Below are 22,291 nucleotides of genomic sequence, written 5' to 3'. Positions count from 1 at the left end.
CATGTTTTAATTACTAGTATGTCAATTTATTTCAATTAATTTAGAGTGAGTTCACTTCCAAAATCGCCGATTCAATCCACATTCATTCTGGAGACTCAAGATTTTGTACCACGAAATGGGTCTGCTCCGGTCTCGAAAGCTCGAAAGCTCGAAAGCGTTGCTCAATTACACTCAGAGCCAATTTGAGAATCACCAATTGCTACAGCGATCATTGCTACAACTTACGTGTTATATGCTCGTACACATGTGCTACAAGCCTACAAACAGACGCTCCTCAAATTGGCAACAAAATAATGAAAATCAATCGATAACTTCAGTTACACTTAATTCTGCAGTGATCTGTGCAGGCACATACGGTACAGTATACAAAATGCGCATCCAACGAGCGTCGGCGCTAGCTAGGGCCCTGCACTGATTTTCTTTTGCATTCTTAATCTATTTAATGCGCTGCTAAGCTGAGTAAACTTAATTTACATCAATTTTTGTGGATTGATACTTCAAACTTCTCAGGTAAGCTTTAAAACCGTGACTTAGGCTACATAGACTCCTTTTTATGACATGTTGATGCGGGTCCGTGTTGACATGAAAACATAACTCACTCTCAGTGTTTACAACGTGTACACGACTGAAAAACACGCCGTGTACACGTGCATCAAAAATGGACTTTCAAAACGGGCCTTATCCAAGGCCCCCGTTTTTTTGTCTCACCCGCGGGGCACACCCCTACCACTTTTTTGGTCAAGTGCCCCCCCCCTCCCTCCCGGGAAATCTAACACAACAGTAACTAAGTCTAAGAGTATGGTAGGTAGTGGATTGTATTACCGAACACTTTTCATGAATTTGATCATATCAAACACATTCCAATAAAATTCACGAACTTTCACCATAAATACACAAATACCTACAAAATATAAACATGCAGAAATTTTGCCGAAATTGTTTTTCATTTTTACGACATCAGCTTCCAATCGGACCCCTCTTCGCAAGTGAAATATTTTGGTCACTTAAAAGGTATCGTATTACCGAACGTGTGTTTTCTATGGGAAAACAACAAAGTCACTGATGAGCTATTTTGACCATATTTTATTGTTTTGAGGTTATAAAGACTTCGAAATTGTGTTTTTGATAATTTTTCATCATTTTTCTATTTAAGTTCCCTTTGGAAGGAAGTTGCAAAGGTTTGAGCGTATTTGATTATTTTCTGACGCATATGATGCGCACGTTCGGTACTACAAGTCACATTTCTATTTTTCTAAACCAGGCCAGTTTTATCTTGAGATCTAGAAGTAGGAGTAGGAATAGGCTTAGACAGGAATAACAACAATTTCTGACATTTCACTTTAGGCCTAATGATAATCCCCAAGTTCCGTATTGGTGAGTGAGCCAACGCAGTTCAGCAGAACAACCAAAATACAGAGACTGAATCTTGGTCTAGAGACTAGACTAGGCTCTACACATTCATTTAACATGCAATTCTTCAAGAAAGCGTTGCGCATTTCACAACAATGTTGATCAAAAAATGAAATAATAGACTATATCTATATCATTCCTAAACGTGCGACTAGACCTAGATCTAGGCCTATCTGTAATTCAAAATTGAAAAACAAGTCTTGGTGACACGGAATTGTGGGCGGGCGTGCGTGCGTGCAGCAGGACAACTGCGGCCAAGTGCTCCAGTCAAAGCAATGGACGTCCCGCTGAAAACATACGACGAGCTTTCGAAAAAAGCCACAAATCTCACCTGATTCTGATGTAGGAAAGTTATTTATTTGTTCCTCATCCCGGTTTACTTGTGTTATAATGGAAGTACTTTCCATCTAGGGTGCTTTCGTGACAATCTCACAGAATATCTGACTGGAAATCGATGCGATAGTAATCCTAGCATTGGCAGTCTCGGCACAGTTTACTACGTTCGTTCCAAAATGGAGGTTTCGGGTCAACATTTTCTATGGGAAAATAATAGGATCAATTTACATGGAGCGGGTTCAGGCACCAGAAGCCCGGATGTAAATAAACCCTCTGCGAAATTTGGCGGCATTCCATTACAAGTAAAGGGCGATTGTGGTCAGCGGATCAGTGGACTGTGTGGTTTGGGGGTTACATCCAGGGTTACATCTGGTAGGTCTCATCTGAAAGGGGCTTTTCTAAACTATCGGAGCCGGGGATATGAGGGTTTCACAGGCTCGCATCACCGTTTGCTGATCATCAAGTCGTGCAGAGAATTATTCACTGCAACTGACTATCACAAACAGTATCACAAGACAGGGACCCCAACCGGACTGAGAGCACTACTGCATAGAGTATGTTTATCTAACTCTCTGAGAGAAACCGTCGGGTTCAATCGTCTCATTGGTAGAATAAAATGGGTGTAGCTTGGGTGGGTTCGGACTCGCCGTAAACCATTGTAGAAACGACAGGCGGGACATTAAGGCATAAAGCTTCTCCCAAAATAATATTCAAAATATCCTGGAAACTCTTCGGAACCTTGACCTCAAGTCCCATCCTTGTCTCTATACCCCACTCCTAAAGACGCGTTGCGAACTGGGCGTTGACATTGCAATTGTTGATACGGAATGGGGGAAACCCCAATCCGACCACCAGTGCACCATCGACCGCCACCACTTTTACCACTACTAGTACCACCACTTTAAACACCACCATCACTACCACCACTAATACCACCACTACCACCACCAATACTCCCACCACTCCCCGGCAGTACGGCCTATACTAAGGCCATGTTTATGCTTCCACTTTTCAGGCCAGAGTCAGCGTTTCCAAACTAGTCCAAAACACGGTTGCGTCCATGCTTACTTTCATTTAAACGCTGTTTCTAAACGCCGGATCGTAAACTCACAAAAAGGTGCGTTTGTAAACGTCGTTTGACCATAATCAGGCTTTCTGGGGAAGTATAAACAAAACCACGATCGTAAACGTGTTTAAATGACGTCATTTGGTACATGCTTCCGGTGAGATGAAAATCCGCGGGCAAATACAGTCGTATTGCTCCATGTTATCTTTACGTAATAACAACAATCGGAAAAAAAACTTTCGAAAAAAAGCGCGCCCAATTTGACCTCGCTTTACGATGCGAAGCCAGCTGGAGATCATGATTTGCTCTGAAAAGTTAAGCATAAACAGCACTCCCAGAACCACGTTTACGATAGGCGTTTTGAATCGACGTTTGAAATCGCTGATTCTGTCTTCGCAATGGAAGCATACGGCCTACTACTACTATACCCTACTACGAGGCTTATATATTTCTACTACTACCACTACCACTACTACTATATATTACTACTGCCACTATACTACTAACCCTACTAATACTACTTCTACTATATACTACTACTGCTACAGCAGTACGGCCTATACTATTTCTACTAATATTACTATGGCCTACTACTATGAGGCTTACATGTTTCTACTACTACCACTACTACTTCCACTACTACTACTCCTACAACTTACTATTCTACTTCGGTACATATTCAAAATATCCTTGAAACTCTTTGGAAACTTGAACTCAAGTCCCATCCTTGTCTCGATATACCCCACTCCTGAAGATGCATTGCGAACTGGGCGTTGACATTGCAAATGTTCACACGGAATGGGGGAAACCCCAATCCGGCCACCAACATCACCACCACCACCACCACTTTTACCACTACTTCCGGCACCACTTTAAACACTACCACCACTTCAAACACTACCACCACTACTACCACCACCACTACTACTACCACCACTACCACCACCACTACTACTAATACGAATTCTTCTTTTCCTTCTTGTAATTTTTCTTCATCTTCTTATTTTCCTCCTTCCCCTTGTTCTCGGCTTGTTCTCCTTTGCTCCTCATTCCTTCCGCCTCCCCTTCTCTCTCTTTTTCTTTTTAATTTGCTTCGTCTTCTTCTCCCTCTCCTACTTCTCTTTCTCCGCCTTCTCCTCCTCTTTCTCCATCTTGTTCTCCTCCTCTTACTCCACCTACTCCTCTCTCTCCTACTCCTCCTTATTCTTCGTCTCTTCCTCCTTCGCCATGTTTCAGGGTTTGGAATCCGGATTCACTATCGAGATTCAGCGATGATGTGCACCTCGATCCATGAACCATTCATTCATGATGTGAATATTCACGGTGAAGTAATATAATGGTACAGTCCGTTCAAAGAAAAATTTCCTGGAGGGCTGCATAGAGTGCCGTAATAACGCAGAAACTTTTTTTTTTTTGGGGGGGGACAAGACATTTTTAAAAGAAACTTGAAAGCGAGGGAGCAAATTGACTGAGTTTGTCATGGGGCACTTTTGCATATTCTATAGTGAAATTGAAGGTGCATTACAATCAGTGCACACCTTTGTTGAATTTAGTGAAAATTGTCAGTACAAAAATGCAATGTCTAGGGGGAGTCTTGGGACAACTGCCCCCTCCCCACCCCATGCTGCGTACGGCCACGGTACAATAAGTAGGAGAAGAAGAAGAAGAAAGAAGGAGAAGAAAAATAAGAAGTAGAATAAAAGAATATAAATCGTCTCTTGATGAATAGACACACTGATATGTATACCAGTATACAGATCAGTGGATAAACCGAGGGATAATCACGATGGAAATAATTTCCGTGATAAACACGCACTTTATATATATAACATACTAGGCCTAACCAGAATATGGCGCTATATATATGATCAAAATAACAAACTAGAGCCAACACAATGCTTTGTTAGGCAAGCCCAATTCAAAAGAAGTTGCACCATGTAGGTAACCCATTGAAACTGGATTGGCCGAACTCTCTTTCTCTTTGGCTCTGTGCTAAACAAAATACTATAGTATTTTTACGTCATTTTTTTTTTTTACAAAAAGAAAACAGCATATTTCATTTCTAAACACGGTACGATAATATAATTTTGACCAAAAGATGGCGCTATACCGAACATGGAAGAAACTATTTTGATGCCAATTATTGTTGTTTTTTGGGAAGGGGTGGGGGCGGTGGTCTTTTTCGGTTCCAAGTTTGTTTCTCCTGCAGATTTCTTTACTTCATTGAAAGGGGAGGTTCACATTGAAGAAAAAAAAATGCTAAAAACATTGGTGAAGGTTTGAGGAAAATCCATCAAAGATTAAGAAAGATAGATTTTTAAGTTTTTGATTTGTGACGTCATAAATGAGCAGGTGCCACATGTGTTACGTGATATAAAATGCATAAATTTATTTTTTCTTAAATGGAAGCAATGACTAATTTTTGTTTTGTTTCAGGAGCGGGTGTAGAATATTTTGTTTGTTGATAAACTGAAGTACAATAAAACACTTTCAATCTTTTTTTAATGACATTTCATTAATTAAAAAAAATATAGTAAGAAAGGCGCTTGCATAATTATGACAACACAAATCAAGCTAATTTAAATTCTTACAAAGTTTCTTAATATTTGAAGGATTTTCCTCAAACCTTCAGCAATATTTTTCTCTTAATAGTTTTTTTTTTGACGTCATAAATGAGCAGGTGCCACATGTGTTACGTGATATAAAATGCATAAATTTATTTTTTCTTAAATGGAAGCAATGACTAATTTTTGTTTTGTTTCAGGAGCGGGTGTAGAATATTTTGTTTGTTGATAAACTGAAGTACAATAAAACACTTTCAATCTTTTTTTAATGACATTTCATTAATTAAAAAAAATATAGAAAGAAAGGCGCTTGCATAATTATGACAACACAAATCAAGCTAATTTAAATTCTTACAAAGTTTTTTAATATTTGAAGGATTTTCCTCAAACCTTCAGTAATATTTTTCTCTTAATAGTTTTTTATTTTTGACGTCATAAATGAGCAGGTGCAACATGTATTACGTGATATAAAATGCATAAATTTATTTTTTCTTAAATGGAAGCAATGACTAATTTTTGTTTTCTTTCAGGAGCGGGTGTAGAAATTTTTTTTGTATGTTGATAAACTGAAGTACAATAAAACACTTTCAATCTTTTTTGTAATGACATTTTATTGATTAAAAAAAAATATAGTAAGAAAGGCGCTTGCATAATTATGACAACACAAATCAATGTAATTAAAATTCTTACAAATTTTCTTAATATTTGAAAGATTTTCCTCAAACCTTCAGCAATATTTTTCTCTTACTTTTCTGCTATCTTAACAATAAACCTTTTGTAAGCAGGGTAAACTTCCCCTTTAAAGTAATTCATTTTCACGGGGCTTTTGCAAGGACATCGTTAACATAATGATGAGTTGAATGTTCTAGGAGCTGCAAGCTCTTTGGTAAGCCCGACAGCTTCTTGATCATCCTCTTGATTGATTTATCATATTAAAGAACAGATATGAAACTTAAAGGACAAGTCCACCCCAACAAAATGTTGATGTGAAAAAGGAGAAAAATCCAACAAGCAAAACACTGAAAATTTCATCAAAATTGGATGTAAAATAAGAAAGTTATGACATTTAAAAGTTTCGCTTAATTTCACAAAACAGTTATATGCACATCCTGGTCGGTATGCAAATTGAGAGACTGATGACGTCACCCACTCACTATTTCTTTTGTGTTTTATTATATGAAATATGAAATATTTTCTCCTCCTTGTCAAGTGAAACAAAGTTTTATTTCTCCCTGAACATATATAGAATTACCATTATTTTAACAGTTTATGGTTAAGTTGGTCCTTTCTTGTCAAATCTGTAAAAATTGAAATACTGTATAATTCAAACAATAAAAAACAAAAGAAATAGTGAGTGATGGACATCATCGACTCTCTCATTTGCATATTGCTGAGTTGTGCATTAAACTGTTTTGTGAAATATAAGCGAAACTGAAAAATGTCATAACTTTCTTATTATACATCCGATTTCGATGAAATTTGCAGCATTATATTTGTTTGATTTTTCTCTATCGACTCAAATCAACAATTTTCTGGGGTGGACTTGACCTTTAACGCTAGAGATGCCTATCGCCAGAATTTTTTTTTTTGGTATCCTCTCTTGGGATATGATTTTTTTTATTCACTTACACTCCAAGCTCTACAGTAACACCAAGCTGCACAGTGGCACTTAGTTGGAAATAAGCTAGATGGAGAGACTTTGGGCATTCGGCAATGACACATCATTAGCTTTGTTAAGGAGCATACATTCGTAATTCCGAAGCTTCGAAGCTTCGTTATTCCAAAGCTTCGGATATTCCCAAGGTTCGTTAGTCCGAAAACGAAATGAGGTTCGTAATTTCGAAGGTTCGTTAAGCCGAAAACGAAATGATTAGCGAACCTTATTTCGTTTTCGGACTAACGAACCTTCGGAACAACGAACCTTATTTCGTTCTCGGATTATCGAATCATCGGAATAACGCCACAAATGTTTGGATTAACGAACCCTTTTACGTTTTCGGATTAACGCGATATAGGCAATTTACGTGTTTCGGAATTACGAAGTGTAACCTTGTTAGGGGGGGGGGGGTGGGCACGGAAGAAGAAATTCATGCAAATTCAACACAGGGGCCGCGGATCCGGGGGGGGGGGGGGGGGGGCTTCAGCCGCCCCCACTTTTTTCCAAAACCGTGTACAAAAACGTAAAAATGACCATATGATTGTGATTTTTAGCATGGTCAGCCCCCCTATTTGAAAACCGTTCCGCGGCCCCTGCAACAGGCACTGCGATCGCAAAACTCAAAAGATTTTTTTTCGATAATAACCTGAAAGCTTTTTATTTTGTATATATTCGATGTTCTTCCTCAACTCATCGTTCTTTTTTTCCCTCTGTCTCATTTCTTCTTTTTTTCCTCATCCCTTTTCCCTCTTTTTTTTAACCGCCAATGGGGGGGGGGGCGCTCCCCCTCCCCTAGATCCGCCTTTGAGTATGCTAGAGATTGGTTGGACTAAAAATGACAACATGAAACTATTTGCAATCATGTGCAGTTGTTGACCAGGGGATCTAGCTGCATGCTTCTTTTTTCCGAGGAGTGGGTTTGACAGACTGAGGATCACCATAAAATGAAGGTAATTTGTGGTTGGCTCCAAACTGTACAAACTCTAGGTCAATACTTTTCTTTGTCAGCCAGGGGGGGGGTAAACCCCCCTAACCCCCCCCCCCCCGTCCTCCAAAAAAAAACTTAGTCATCAATCTCCGACATACTCTATAGATGTCAGCAATACAAACGTAAAACAAATCAATTCTGGAATAGCCCCATACAACATTTTATAGATCTCATGAATAAAAACATGCCCAATCAATAAACCCATATTACTCCTTTTAAAAGCAAAACCATTAATGTGTCTACTTGTCATATAAATTCTTCAATGAATAAGGAAAGCAACAATTTTATTTAATATCCACTTTTAATGATCTTTTACAACTTGCTTACTTTTTTTTTTATAACTACTTCCTCATTATGTTATGAATAGTTATTTTCACTGACTAGGTATTCTTGCCCTATTAACTACCTATATATTTCTTATGTCATTTTTTTAAAGATTAATTATTTGGATGTTTGAAATATGTAATGAGTCTTTTAATTGTTTGTACTCTGTATAACATGACAAATTCAGCCATTTGGCTGCGACTCTGTTTTTAATAAACCTTGAATGTGATTGATTTGATTTAATTTAGTTTGATTTAATTTGATTTGATTCAATTTAAATTAATTTGATTTGATTTGATTCGATTCGATTCGATTTGATTTGATTTGATTTATTTTTAATTTAATCAAATCTAATTCAAGTTAATTCAATTTAATTCAGTTTAGTTCAATTTAATCTAATTTAATATACAGTGCGTCCCAAAAAAACTATACACTTTTGAAATGGCTGCCAAATAAAAAGTATATCACTTTGGGGGTATAGACTTATATATATATATATATATATATATGGAAAGCCAATAAAGTCATCTTTCAAATGACACCAAAATGTTTGAAAACTATTCATGCTTCAGTGAGCACTACCCACTTAAACAAAGGGTATGGAAATTAGGGTGGGCAGGAATTAGCCTTTCAGTTTTTGAGAGGCGAGTCCCTTGGAACTTGCAAACTTGAGGGTGTGGTGATGAATTAATGGTCATTCATTATCAATTTAAATTGTTAGAGCAAATTTCATGAATTATCAAATTGAAATTCCATGCATGAGTGAGCGTCATTTGCAATCTTTAGTGCAGCATTTTAACTTTATAATGTGGGTCTCAGCAGTGTGTTCATTGGAGTCAGGAGAATAGGGGTAATATTGTACTTCAGTGGGTGAAGTACGCTGATGGTAAGAGGGTCAACAGAACGTTTAGCCTCCCTCATACAGGTCCGTCCCTCCCCCCTCTTGTTGAGATTGAGACTGATTGCTATTACATGTACGAATTAAGTGCAAAACAGACTGTAGATTTGATAATGAATTCTAAAAATGTACCTATCAATCATTCAATCAACAATCTGTTAGTAAATCAACTCAATCAATGTGATCAATCAAATATTCACCTTTTTCAATAAATTATCAATAAAACATTTAGCTTTTTCAATAAATCATTTCATAAATCTTCATAATTAATCAAGTTTTTAATAATCATTCAATGGAAAAGAAAGACCCATCAACCATAGGTCACTTGACATTTCAGTTTTAAATACCATCCAGGAGAAAGAAACGGTAGGAGGGCGGAGGTGAGTACATGACATGTAGTTTGTAAAAGAACACAAAAAAGAATACTCCTTTAACCCAGTCTTACCCTATTAGTCAGGTCCAGATTTTAAAAAATGTGCTCAGAAAAAGTGCTTTAGGCATTTTGTGTTAATGCTGATTTATCAATTGTTTTAAGGTAATTCAGGGGTGCTGAACCCAAAAATGCTGTTTGCCAAACTTGATTCCGACGTTTTCACCCTCAAATCGGCAAAAAACAAAATGGCGGCATTTTTAATGCAGTTTCCCATATTAAACGATTTTTATGGGTGATTGTATTTAAAAAATTGGGATCTATGCGTTATTTTTGATACCCAGGGTTGCAAACACAATGTGTCCGATTGATTCGTCAGCCATCTTTAATTCCAAGATGGCTGCCATGATTCACTGCTGCTGACTTGATAAATAATATGGCAAATAGTTTGATAATTTGGGGGCAATGCTGGCATATTCACATTGGATATCTTTAACGTGCCCGCCATCAGTGGCGTAACTACGGGGGGGCATGGGGGGGCACGTGCCCCCCCCCCCCCAATCGGCTGACCAAAAAAAAAAACGGGGAAAAGGAGAAAGAGGGAGAAAGGAAGAGTAACGTAGTGGGAAAGAAATTATTATTCAATCTAATGGTATATTACATTATAATCATGTTATGCTATATTACATAGGAAACATTATCATAAGTCTATGAAACATAATTTGCTCAGGTCCTATGTTGTCATTGTTCCTGGTGCTCGCATTGTCTGTTTAGAGAGATATATAAACCTGTTGTACGAAAAACTCCCGTTTCAAGTCAACATACACCAAATACATTATTGTTTTATGTAGTGACATATTGTTCTTTTTTTAATGATTACTTAAAATGATTGCCCCATGTTAAAGTATTAATATAAAACATTTCCTGTCCGCGATTACGTTCGTATCAGTGGATTGGTGAGATAATTCTGCTCTCCGTGAATTCCTAAAATCATTCCTTAAAATGTCCCTTTTTCTGATCTGAATATCAAAAATTTTCACCTCGCGCTTCGCGCTCGCATCATTTGGTTAGTGAAATACGTATGGTCTAAGTGAATTCCTACAAGCAAGCCCCGAAGCAAGCCTTAGAATGCCCGGCTTCAGGTCTGAATTGTCTAAATTTTCAGCTCGCGCTCACAATATTTGATTAGTGAGATGCGTATGGTAATCATGATTACAATGACTACACAATGTGCTTCATGTGTTCAGATGTAATTCTAACAAAATTAGCAAGCGCTTGGCACTCGCATTAGATGACTATGGTGAGATATGTATACTATTAATATATAGTCATTAAGATCTCCATGTTTGGGGTCAATATATACAAAAATTTCGGCTCGCGCTTCGCGCTCGCATTGTTTAGCGAGACAGGTACGTATCATGATTACAAAATCGATTATAATGTCCCTTCTTAGGTCTGAATATCAAAAATTTTCAGCTCGCGCTTCGCGCTCGCATTATTTGATTGCTCAGATGCGTATTTTTATTTATGATTACAATGACTACAAGTGCTTCCTTAAAAATGTCTATAATATTAGGTCAGTATACCTGACAACTGAGCGCGCTTCGCGCGCTCGATCACTAAGTGACTCAAATTTCAGTTGCTGGTGCCCCCCCAATGCCTTGACCCACGGTACGCCACTGCCCGCCATTTTTTCCTCGCCTGCATAGCAGAAGCAAGACATGGACGTCGCTTTTCCGACGGCGGCGGCGAAGTCAACAACAAATCTTAACCGCGGTTAAGTTTTTGAAATTTCATAATTTTTAGGGTTTAGATGTCTATTTCATGAAACTTAGGCATGTTAGGATTAAACAAAGTCTATTGACACATGTTATAGTTACAAAACTTTGTCAAGGTTCCCGGGAAATTCAACATAGCGTCCACAACGGCAGTCGTTGAACTATCAACTCCAAAAATAAAGAATATCCTCAAAATCAAAATGATAAAAAGCTTTCAAGGCAAATAATGAATCAGGACATGTTTACAAGATAGTGAGTGTGTCAGAGAATTCAAGATTACCTTCCAAAATGGCGTCTATAATGGACGTTGTAACTTTGAAATGGTCCAAATTCATATAATATCCACGTGGTAGAAATAACTTTGGGGTCTACCTAGAATAAAACAAAAATCATGATTCCAAAGGGAAAAATTACATTGGACAAATTTCAAGGTTTATCAGTGGTGCAGTTTTGCCCCCCCCAAAAAAAAAAATAATAATGATGGCTTAAAAATAGTTGCTATTTCTTAAAAATCTGGCTGCAAAGTTCATATACTATCTATCTACAATGTAAAAACATTTTTGTGCCTTTCTCATGATTTCAAGGGTCATATGATATAGGTGAAGACAGATTACAGGGAACCACTGTTGTCCACTTTGTCAAAAAATTGAAGAACGCTCCAAAAATTACATTCAAATTGGCCACCATTGTTACAAAAATGACAATACTTTATATCTCATCTAGTGCTACTATTTTGGTGTCTCGGTTTCTAAGACTCATGAAATTATGTTTGACAAGAATTAGTGACATAATTAGGTGGTGGTGCAACAATAAGTAAACATCCGAAAACAAACTTTAAAAAATAAGGTACAATTTCACCTAAAAATTTCCATAATTCACTGATAAGTATTTCATGACACGTCATTTCTGTGCTCAGGACTATCCTATGGTTTCATGATTAGGCAATTGCAGTCATTTTCACGCAATTTTAGAAGTCGCTTTGGACTTTTTACGACGAAAAGGAAACTGACCATCTTTTATATTTGTTCCGATTTATTATTTCAGCCTTCAAACCACAATACATGTAGTGAAGATTTTGTTCACCTAATTATGACTATATGTTTAGCTGATGGAAGTATTTTAAGACTCACTTTGAAAGCCAACTTTAAATAATAGGCAAAATGGACCGCTTCATACCATTGTAACTAATCCAAAAGTATTATTCAGCCCTTGAAACCATAGTGTAGACATCAACATCATATTTCCCAAGTGGATTTTAAATAGATTATGTCAATTTTTGAGTATCAGTAGCCATTTTAGACTCCTTAATTGGAAGCCATCTTGGATTTTTAGACATACAGGACCATTGATTGCCCTTGTAACTTATCCTTATGTATTACTTGACCATTTAAACCAAGGGTTATACAAGATAATCATATACCCTAGGCGGATATTAAACAAACTATGACAGTTTTTAGTTAACAATAGCCATTTTAGACTCCAATTTTGGAAGCCTTTTTGGATTCTTGGACATGCTGGACCTCTGACTGTCCTTGTAACTTGTCCTTATTTATTACTTGACCCTTTAAACCATGGGTTAAACACCAAAATCATATACCCCGGGCTGATACTAAACAAACTATGTCAGTTTTTCGGTGAGAACGGCCTATATAGACTCCATTTTTGGAAGCCATTATGGATTTTTGGACAGAATGGAACCACTAACTGCCCTTGTAACTTGTCCCAATCTAATACTTGACCCTTTAAACCATGTGTTATACTAAAAATCATATTCTCCAGGCGGTTATTAAACAAACTGTGTCGGTTTGTAATTAACGACAGACATTTTATACTCCATTTTTGCAAACCATCCTGGATTTTGGACATGGAGGACCATGTTTTTTTTTACTTGTCCCAACGTATTTCTTGACCCATTAAACCATGGGTTAGACACCAACATCATTTGCCCAAGGCAGGTATTAAACAAACTATGTCGGGTTTGGGGGTATTTAGATAACAGCTATTTTAGACTCCAATTTTGAAAGCCATCTTGGATTTTTGGACATAGTGGACTGTTGACTGTCCTTGTAACTTGTCCGGTTTACTTCTTGACCCTTGAAATCACCAATGAATACAACCCAAATAAAAGACACTAAAATACGTAAAAGATGAATATTTGTTATTATGAATTTTTAGGTCATGGCAGCCATTTTTAAGCAATCTTGGATTTTCAGGTACCCTGGAGCGCTTATGTTCACTCTTTACTTTTTCGCCCTCCACCATTGAATACATATATGCACCGAAAAAGGTGTCTAGGGTAGATAAAGTGCCGGTTATTTTAATTTTCAGTTAATGGCGGCCATCTTAGATGCCATTTTGAAAATAACCTTTTTCCCGGATACGGATTTTGGTGGATTTTAAGTATGTTATTTTTGAGATCAAATAGTACCAAAAACCGTTGACAAACATTTTCGTTACAAGTTTTGGGGGTCAGAATAGAGTAAAAATGGGTGTAGAATGGCGGCCATTTTGTTTTTGCCAATTTGAGGATTTTAACATCAAAATCAAGGTTGGCAAACAGCAAATTTGGACTCAGCGCCCTCAAATTATGTTAAAGCACTTCTCAATTCAGCATTAACACGATTTGCCTAAGGCAGTCTACTTTTCTCAAATCTGGACCTGACTATATCTCGCCCCTTGCATGTAACATGTACCATCACATTACTCTGACTCTTACAAGCACACTTGCTAAGATCCACAGAATAAACTAAAAATGCTACACTAAAATTACAATTCCTGTTAACTCATGCATTACATTTCAATTTAGTAACTCATGAAATTTGCTTAAGAAATCAAAACTGATCTCAATTCATCAGTAATTTAGCATAACACCCTTAACCTTGCAAGTTCGAAAGGACTTGCCTAAAAAAAAAAAGCTGGAAGGCTAATTCCTGCTTATCCTAGGAAAGGCTAGTCTCACAGGAGGGGTGAAAGGGGTAGAGAGAGAGAGAGAGGGGGGGGGGGGGGGTTAACTGTTCTGTTGACCCATTACCCATCAACCAATTACTTCCCCCACCTAAGTCCTATCCCTATTCTGACTTCCATGAACACATTGCTGAGATCCATTTTGAAAAAGTGAAAAATTGTATTTCATGTTCACTCATGCATTAAATTTCAATTTCATAATTCTTAAAATTTTCCATAAAAAACTAAATTGATGATGATCATTGATTTATAAAAACACCCTTAACTTTGCAAGTTCCAAGGGACTCGCATCTCAAAAACTGAAAGAAATTGGCAGGTTAATTCCTGCCCACCCTAATTTTCATACCCTTTGTTTAAGTGGGCAGTGCTCGCTCAAGCATGAATAGTTTTCCAACATTTTCGTGTCATTTGAAAGATGTCTTTGTTGGCTTTCCATATGTATAAGTCTTTCCCCGCAAAGTGATATACTTTTTATTTGGCAGCCATTTCAAAAGTGTATATTTTTTGGGGGGACGCACTGTACATCGTACTGAAATGGGGACCGTTGAATATAGATATATATAAAGTATACATACATACATACATACGTTGCGTATTTCATGATACTTGGCGAGAAGTGATGTTTATTTTCACTCGCTTAATTGCTCCTCTCGCTCTATATGATGACCATATGCTGGATGTAAATAGAAAGCGAGCAAATAATGGCAGTCTGAGCAGTGGAATATATACACATAATATTCATAATGCAATATGATGAAAAATTGACCCTTTCATTTTGCTTGCTTCGGCCGTTCCCTCAAAATTGTGCTAGGATGCAAGAGGTGCCCCTAACTAGAACGTTATTTCAATTTCAATCTATATATAGCTAGCTGCAATCCAAATAATTTTCCCGTGTAACAAAACGATTTGCGCTACAAAATCAGTTGTCCCTATACAGTATATACCTCTTGTTTCAATGTTCATTAACCAAAAGTCTCAGTTTCCAAACAGCCATGACTTTCTCATTCGTCTGATTTCTTTCAAACTGTGATCATTCTGTTTGTCATTTTGTAGCTCAAAAAATTCATATTGATATCCCCTTTAAGTTCTAATTGAGGGAAAGATCAATTAGGTTAAAGCTAATGTCAAAGACTTTTCGATTTATATTTCAAGTATAACCTTCTTTTACAATACCAAGCATTATCCACGCCTATATCCCGATGTCTTTCAGCATTAATTGTTCATACTTTTGGTTTCACGACGACAAAGATTTTAAAGCACTGAGACTTTCGATTTTACAATGAACAGTGTAAAATTATAAATTGACACGGAAAGGAAGTTGGAATAAATAGAATCTTGACATCATCGGTAGTGTTTTCATGGTTATCACTTGCTATACATTATCCATTCTGGTCTTATAATTCCCTCTACTAATGTGATATGTATAAGGTGACCATGAACCGAGCTGAATCTAGGATTTCATACACAAAACGGAGGGCTCAAGCATTGGCGGATCCAGGGGGGGGGGGGCAGCCGACCCGTGCCCCCCCCCCTTTGAGAGCCACAATCAAAATTTGTTATGTAAAAATGCCGTTATAACCCAAGTGTGCCCCCCACACTTTGAAAGCGATAAATTTTTTTTTACTTGTCAGATTTTCTCTGGAAAATGTGCCTTCCCCCCTGGAAAATCATGGATCCACCCCTGGGCACAATATCTAAGATAAACGTCTATATATCGCTCAAAAAGAGGGTCGACTTGCTTAATGCTCATTGACCAAAAGATTGGTCATTAAAAGGGGGGCATTTTTCAGTTTTTCATCCTTTATGATTCATGGTTCAACGCCGCGCTACGCGGAATGAGCCAACATTTTTGAGGATCCTATATAAGGCGTATCGCGTGAAATTTATTTTTTAAAAAAAGTTGTGACCGAGCGAAGCGAGCAGGCTAAAATTTCGGCATTTTTATTTTTAAAAATCGAATTTTGTGATAGATTTTGACATAATATTCAGAAAATTATATCATATTTCACCCTTCTCTCTTTGCTTTTCACTTTTCTTTTCTCATGTTCGTGACATTTTTTCTGGGGGGGGGGGGGGAATCTATATGCAAGTGGTAATAATTCATTGTTTTTTCCTATTCTGGTCAATTTAATTTCTTAAGGAAGAAGGCACACTCTACGAATGCTTTCTTGCAAATAATCAATCATCATTTTATGCGTAAATGCAGAATAGGTATTGTAAACTAATAAATTATCATTTTATTGTCCTTTTCTGAAACTAAGGCACAAGTGAGGAAAGTTTACACACACAATGCTTTTCATTTAATTATAGACCTATAATTAAACTATAATGTAAACAGGATGAAAGAGATATGTCTGGCATATAGGCCTACTTGCTGTACATTGTAGCAAAATGAAAGAAAAAACCACACCGTCCCGTATCGAAACTGGGACTTGATGCATGGTATAGGTCCATGATGATATATAGCTGAAAGAAGTGTAAAAATATACGTGATCAAGTTTACCGACTATGATGCTGAGTGTTATATACTCGAACAAACTTCTAACCGCTGCATTTTCTGAAACAAGAGTTTTCGGCATAGCTCATCATTACGAGACAATTTTATGCGGAACATTATAATCACTGATGGGATAATATTATTTCTTATTGTTCTCATCAACAGATTATTTCCATCGGTATAGCTGTGTGGTTTGTTAACGTGAATAATATTTTTATGAAGTGATGATGATCCGCTGATTCTGCTCTTCTCAGATCAAACATTTCCCCTGACGTACAAGCTCATTCTATTGCTATTTCCAGATTTTTCTTTGATTTTATAAATCAAGGTTGCATGATGCAATACAGAACAATACTAATACTTTATACCTTACTTGCTTACTACAAAGTGAATGGTGTGCGGCCGGGTGAAAGGCGTTGTAAAGGTAAATATTCGACATAATTACCTCGGTACACTCTAAATTACAGGGATTTAAAATAACTTCACATGGACTGTAGTTACGGACCAATCGAATTCCGGAATTACTTTTAATCCTTAAGATTCATTATTAAATCACGAAAGATTTAAATTTAAATCATTTAAGATTTAAATTTAAGTCTTTAGGATTAAAACTAAATCCAGAAAATGATTGGTCCCTAACTACAGTCCATCTGGACTTATTATAAATCCCTGTAATTTAGAGTGTATATACTTTATGCTGTTATAATTTATGTTTAGGGTATTCATTCAATTGGCTTGATTATTATGCACGCCGACACCACTCCAGTTACAACCCATGCCTCACACTCCTGATTTACAAAATAACAATTAATAATGAATAAAACCCTTAAATGAATAGATTGTTGATTAATCCCAGTAAAACAAATTATCGAATACTAATAGATAAACGACTTCTGCTACTTGAATATACAATTTTCTTGTTTAGCAAGGTGAAAGGTGCCAGTTTTCTTGTGGTGTATGGGAGACGCATGTCATTAATCTCTTTTTTACATAGGCTAACATCTGGAATCGGCTCTTTGTACATGTAAATTAAATATTATTATCATGACTGTATTATTTTGATGCATTTGAACTCAAGCACGCATTTCCTTTTGCAGATAATGCCGTTGCCCGTTACTATTTAGATGCAAAAAGAGAACCAATCCATGTCCTGCACGATATCGACGATGAGGATTGCTGGAAGATACATGGGCCGGATGATCATCGAGTGAGAATCAAATTCTCAAGTTTCAGTCTAACTGCTGGTTATGACTTTCTTACTATCGGTGATCTATCTGATGATATAATCTCATCGAATAATCTGCTGGCGAAATTCAGGTATATTGGCCGACACAAAATACATTGTCCATCATGCACCATATTATTAAACAATATAATGTTACTTCTCTTCCTCCTCTATCCACTCGCGAACAGATGGGGGATTTGGGGGCAATGGAACTTTCCGAAAATATTCAAATTAGCTAATCACATATAGGATCTTTTGCACACGTGATATTTGTGTAAAAAATGCCATATTCTCCTTTCCCCATTTCTTTATCAATCAACTTTATTTCATTTTCATTATGAATGATGAATTATGTTATAATCATTGCATTTTTTTTTTTGGGGGGGGCGTAACGATGGCAACTGATTCATGCACTCTGGCTCTCTGATAAAAATCATATTGTCGGTCTAAGCAGTGCCACACTCTTGCTTCATCACCCTATTTATATCTTCTTACTTTCCATTTTCTTAGTGGAGGGAATCTCCCTGAAGATGTCGTTTCTCCTAGTAAAGGAATCTGGATGGAACTGACCACAAAGAAGAACGTCAGTTCTCATCGAACTCCAAACATCATGTTTTCTATTCAGATTGAAAAGAGAAAAGGTATACAATCAAAAAGATTATTAGTTCCGAGAAATGAGCACCTTAAAGGGTTATTCTACAAGATGATGCATTAGTTTAAATGCAGAATGAAAATTGATTTAAAAAAATCGGATAGAGCCATCCATATAAAATGATAATAAATAATTAAGAAGTCATGGAAGAAAATGAGGAAAGCATGTCGACAAAATTAAATTTGTAAGGAGACATTGCGATTTTTATATCTTTCAAAGTAATCATCGACCTGCCCGACAATTATTATGAAAGTCCGGGGTTATATCCCGGCCACTGCACTAATTCCCTTGAGCCAGTCATTTAATCAACAGTGTTCTTGTAAATAATTGGAAATGCTTCACGCATCTTTATGTGTTAATGTGTTTTAAATATACCTCACGTTGCAATGTCGACTTACGAAGTAATAAACGCTATAAGTCGACTTTATAAGCTAGCTAGGTTGTCGTGCCTATACCTATCCCCCTTCACTTCACGCATTCACTATATTCACATTATTCTCGTTTGGACTTTCGCTATCTTGAATACAGTTGATATCAACTTGCCATGCCCAAATGAATCACCCATGCAAAAACTTACCTACCCTCTAACCAACGTTACGTACAGTAACAATGGTTATCGTCTGTGGAATGTTGCAACACAACCACCGTGTTCGATCTCGACGATGATGACGAGTCTCTGGTTGGAAGGGGGACACGACTTCGTCTTCCTGGGAGATGGCATCAGAAATCCGTTCAGTAGACTAAAGTGGCTCAACTTCACGGGTGAAAAGACACAAGAGCTTCTATCACAATATTCATATCAAACAAATGGAAACAGCATCACCATCATTTTTACATCCGACTACTCAAGAGTAAAAACTGGTTTTACCCTAGAATTACAAGTTGTTGAACCTAGCCAAACGTCAACAATTGAAGGTTTGTAACATGTCGTTATCTAGGTTTTGAAAAATAGAATTAACAATAAGCCTATATATGAGTTGCTTTATGGTTATTAATCAATTAACTACAATGTAAATCCAATTTTTCATTTCCTTGTTGCTACGATATGGAAGCCTCGTGCAAGCAGCACTCGGGCCGTTGATAAAAATATCGAAATATTGATTTACAAAGAATATAAGGTCTGTGATGCAAAGTCCTCAGAATGCGAAATACATGCAAGCTCATAGTTATGAGAAATTGGGAGTCGCTCAGTCCTGCATTTCGATCCCGTCATTAAGTCGTTTGACGTTTTTTTTTCTATTAGAACTAAAAAAAAAATATTTGCCAAGTCGGAATGATCAATCCTCTACTCTAAAAAATATACAAATTTGTATGTACACCATAATGTAAAAGAAACTTTACAACATTCCCCCCCCCCCTTTTGCAATCTACAGTATCTACTGAATACAAAACACCAGGACATCTATCGTCACCTCAGCTGATTGAAATCATGTATCAAGGGCAGAGTAAAGAGACGAAATTCTACTTAATCGTCATTTGCATAAATGTTGCAACTTTCGCGGCATTGGCCCTTCTCTTCATCTTCGTAGCTCGATGCATGTTGTCCAAATTCAATGACAGATCTTCACCAAGACCACCGTCCGTATCAGCGGTGAGTTATAATCAGCATGATCACAATGTCTTTTTATGGTTCTTGGAAATATTGAAGACACTCGGGGGGGGGGGGATATTGGTAGGAGAGGGGACGAGGGAAAATGAGACCTAAAACTGACGTCATCTTTCGCTCAAATGAGGTACAGTATCACAGAGTTACACTACTCGGCATGCTCAGAGCTCACTTTTTTTTTTTTACTATTCTGTTTCTTTCTTCCGGACAAATCCTCGATCCCTTTCCCATTTTTCCATATTTTTATAAGTAAAACATCGGGGGTCGGGGGAAGGACCCTTGCTCCTGTGGGGCACCGTTCGTGCATAATTATTTTGGTAGACAGGGAAAATAATTATCCAAACACCGGCAACTAAAAATAGAAGTGAATGAAATAGGTACATTTTAGTTCCACATTATAATAGCGTAACTGCATGTGATGATTATTGTTGCAGTACATTTTTACAACTGGAATGTCCTTGTCTTCATTAAAAAATGGTAATTGCTTATCTTATTGCTTTCTCTTTCAGAGGAATTCTTTCGGTTGGTTCTTTGATAATTTCCGTCAAAATGCCGATAGTTCATTACCTAGGATATTCTCCTCTGGATCCGTTTCTTCTGGTCGTTCCAGCTTTACTATAGCATCCTTCAGGAGTTATATATCCTCATCAAACACAGCTTCTGGACTGTCAAGCATATATGCGTCGCTCAGTTCTCAACGCAACAGCGACAGCCTTCCTGGTTCTCTTACGACGTTGCCTGAAAAGCACCAGACTACCCTCACATCAGCAATTTCCCAGGACACGAGCGTGGTAGTTGATGTTACAAAAGGAACATCTGGAAGCAAAAGCGAAGGAGGTGGAAGGCCTAGAAGCAGACCTATAACCTGGCGTATGATACGAAACGCTTTCTGGAGTGGCTCAATTAGGAATTCAGCTGCAAGCAGTGTTAGGTCGGCCAGTATTCAAGAGCGAGGTACAAGGTGGTCAAGGTGTAGTACGAGTAGTAATGATCTCCAGGAATCGGGTTCTGTGAATTCTGTGAATGTGAGATCGTCAGCCATCTCAACTAATGAACCTGTTGCAGCACTGTGGGTCACCAAGAGGAATTCATCACGTCCTGGTGTTGAGGATGGAACCATTGAAACCGAAGGCATACGTGACTATCCAAGGAATCAGCAAGAAATACCTTTTGCGGAACGTGAAGATGGATTACAAATGAACCAACATGCTGAAAGAAGAATGACCCATTCACATTTCAAAGGTTTCAACCAGTCAGACTCAGGTTCTAAACTTCCAAGTGCATCATCAAACAGGCCATTGCCGTCAATACCGTATCGGCGCAGAATATCATCAACCGAACACGATAGTTCAAATCTAAGAACTCTATCAGGGACAATAGTTCCAGAAGAACAGCTGTACCAAGATGTCGAGAAGAAAGTGACTCATACTTATTTTAAAGGTTTCAACCGATCAAGTACAAGTTCTGAGCTTCCAAGTGACGCCGGCAAACAGAAATTCACTTCCACCTCGACACAGACCTAATGACAAATCAATCGATGAATCTAATAACTTGCATGGCTACAACAGAACGATGGTTACCATTTTAAATGTTGTCGAACTGTTTGAGAGAAAGAACTTTTTTTTTACTTTAAGGGGCTATTTCTTGATATAATTTCTTTCATGATACTTATATACAAATTAGCGTGAAACTACCATAATTGAACCAACTTGGAAGGGTAGCATTCTGAGAGGCTCACGAACTACAATCAGTTGGAAGAATTCTGGATTGCTTACACTCATTAAAACAGGTCAGTCAAATTGACTAGAGCAGTAGTCAGCTGGGAGCAACTGATATGGCAATCACTGATAGTCACATTTCTGACATATATTCTAGTCAGAAATAACTCTGTTCTAGTAAAATATGACTAGAAAATAGTCAAATATTACTAGAATAACAGTTGCACCAAGCTGACCC

General features: G+C 37.4%; 2 protein-coding genes across 3 annotated transcripts in view; one reads left to right on the top strand and one right to left on the bottom strand.

Annotated features, from left to right (window-relative positions):
• The window catches only part of LOC121424258 (CTD small phosphatase-like protein), a 39,286-nt gene extending 37,264 nt beyond the window's left edge, over positions 1 to 2,022 (bottom strand). The window contains exon 1 of one of the 2 annotated variants that reach the window (XM_041619888.1): positions 1,742 to 2,022. In XM_041619888.1, the coding sequence (XP_041475822.1) occupies positions 1,742 to 1,817 (76 nt within the window). In that variant the 5' untranslated portion in view covers positions 1,818 to 2,022. The remainder of the gene's footprint in view (positions 1 to 1,741) is intronic. The other variant, XM_041619880.1, reaches the window with a different exon arrangement.
• Positions 2,023 to 16,879: 14,857 nt separating this feature from the next.
• LOC121406561 lies at positions 16,880 to 22,008 on the top strand. The gene is made up of 6 exons (XM_041597572.1): positions 16,880 to 17,276; positions 17,950 to 18,169; positions 18,588 to 18,718; positions 19,258 to 19,644; positions 20,103 to 20,320; positions 20,845 to 22,008. Exons 1-6 carry the CDS (start codon positions 17,186 to 17,188, stop codon positions 21,856 to 21,858), a joined length of 2,061 nt encoding a protein of 686 aa, XP_041453506.1. The 5' UTR covers positions 16,880 to 17,185; the 3' UTR covers positions 21,859 to 22,008.
• Positions 22,009 to 22,291: the final 283 nt, after the last annotated feature.

Source organism: Lytechinus variegatus, chromosome 1, assembly GCF_018143015.1.
Source record: "Lytechinus variegatus isolate NC3 chromosome 1, Lvar_3.0, whole genome shotgun sequence".
NCBI lineage: Eukaryota > Metazoa > Echinodermata > Echinoidea > Temnopleuroida > Toxopneustidae > Lytechinus > Lytechinus variegatus.
This window is presented reverse-complemented; position numbering and strand designations above follow the sequence as displayed.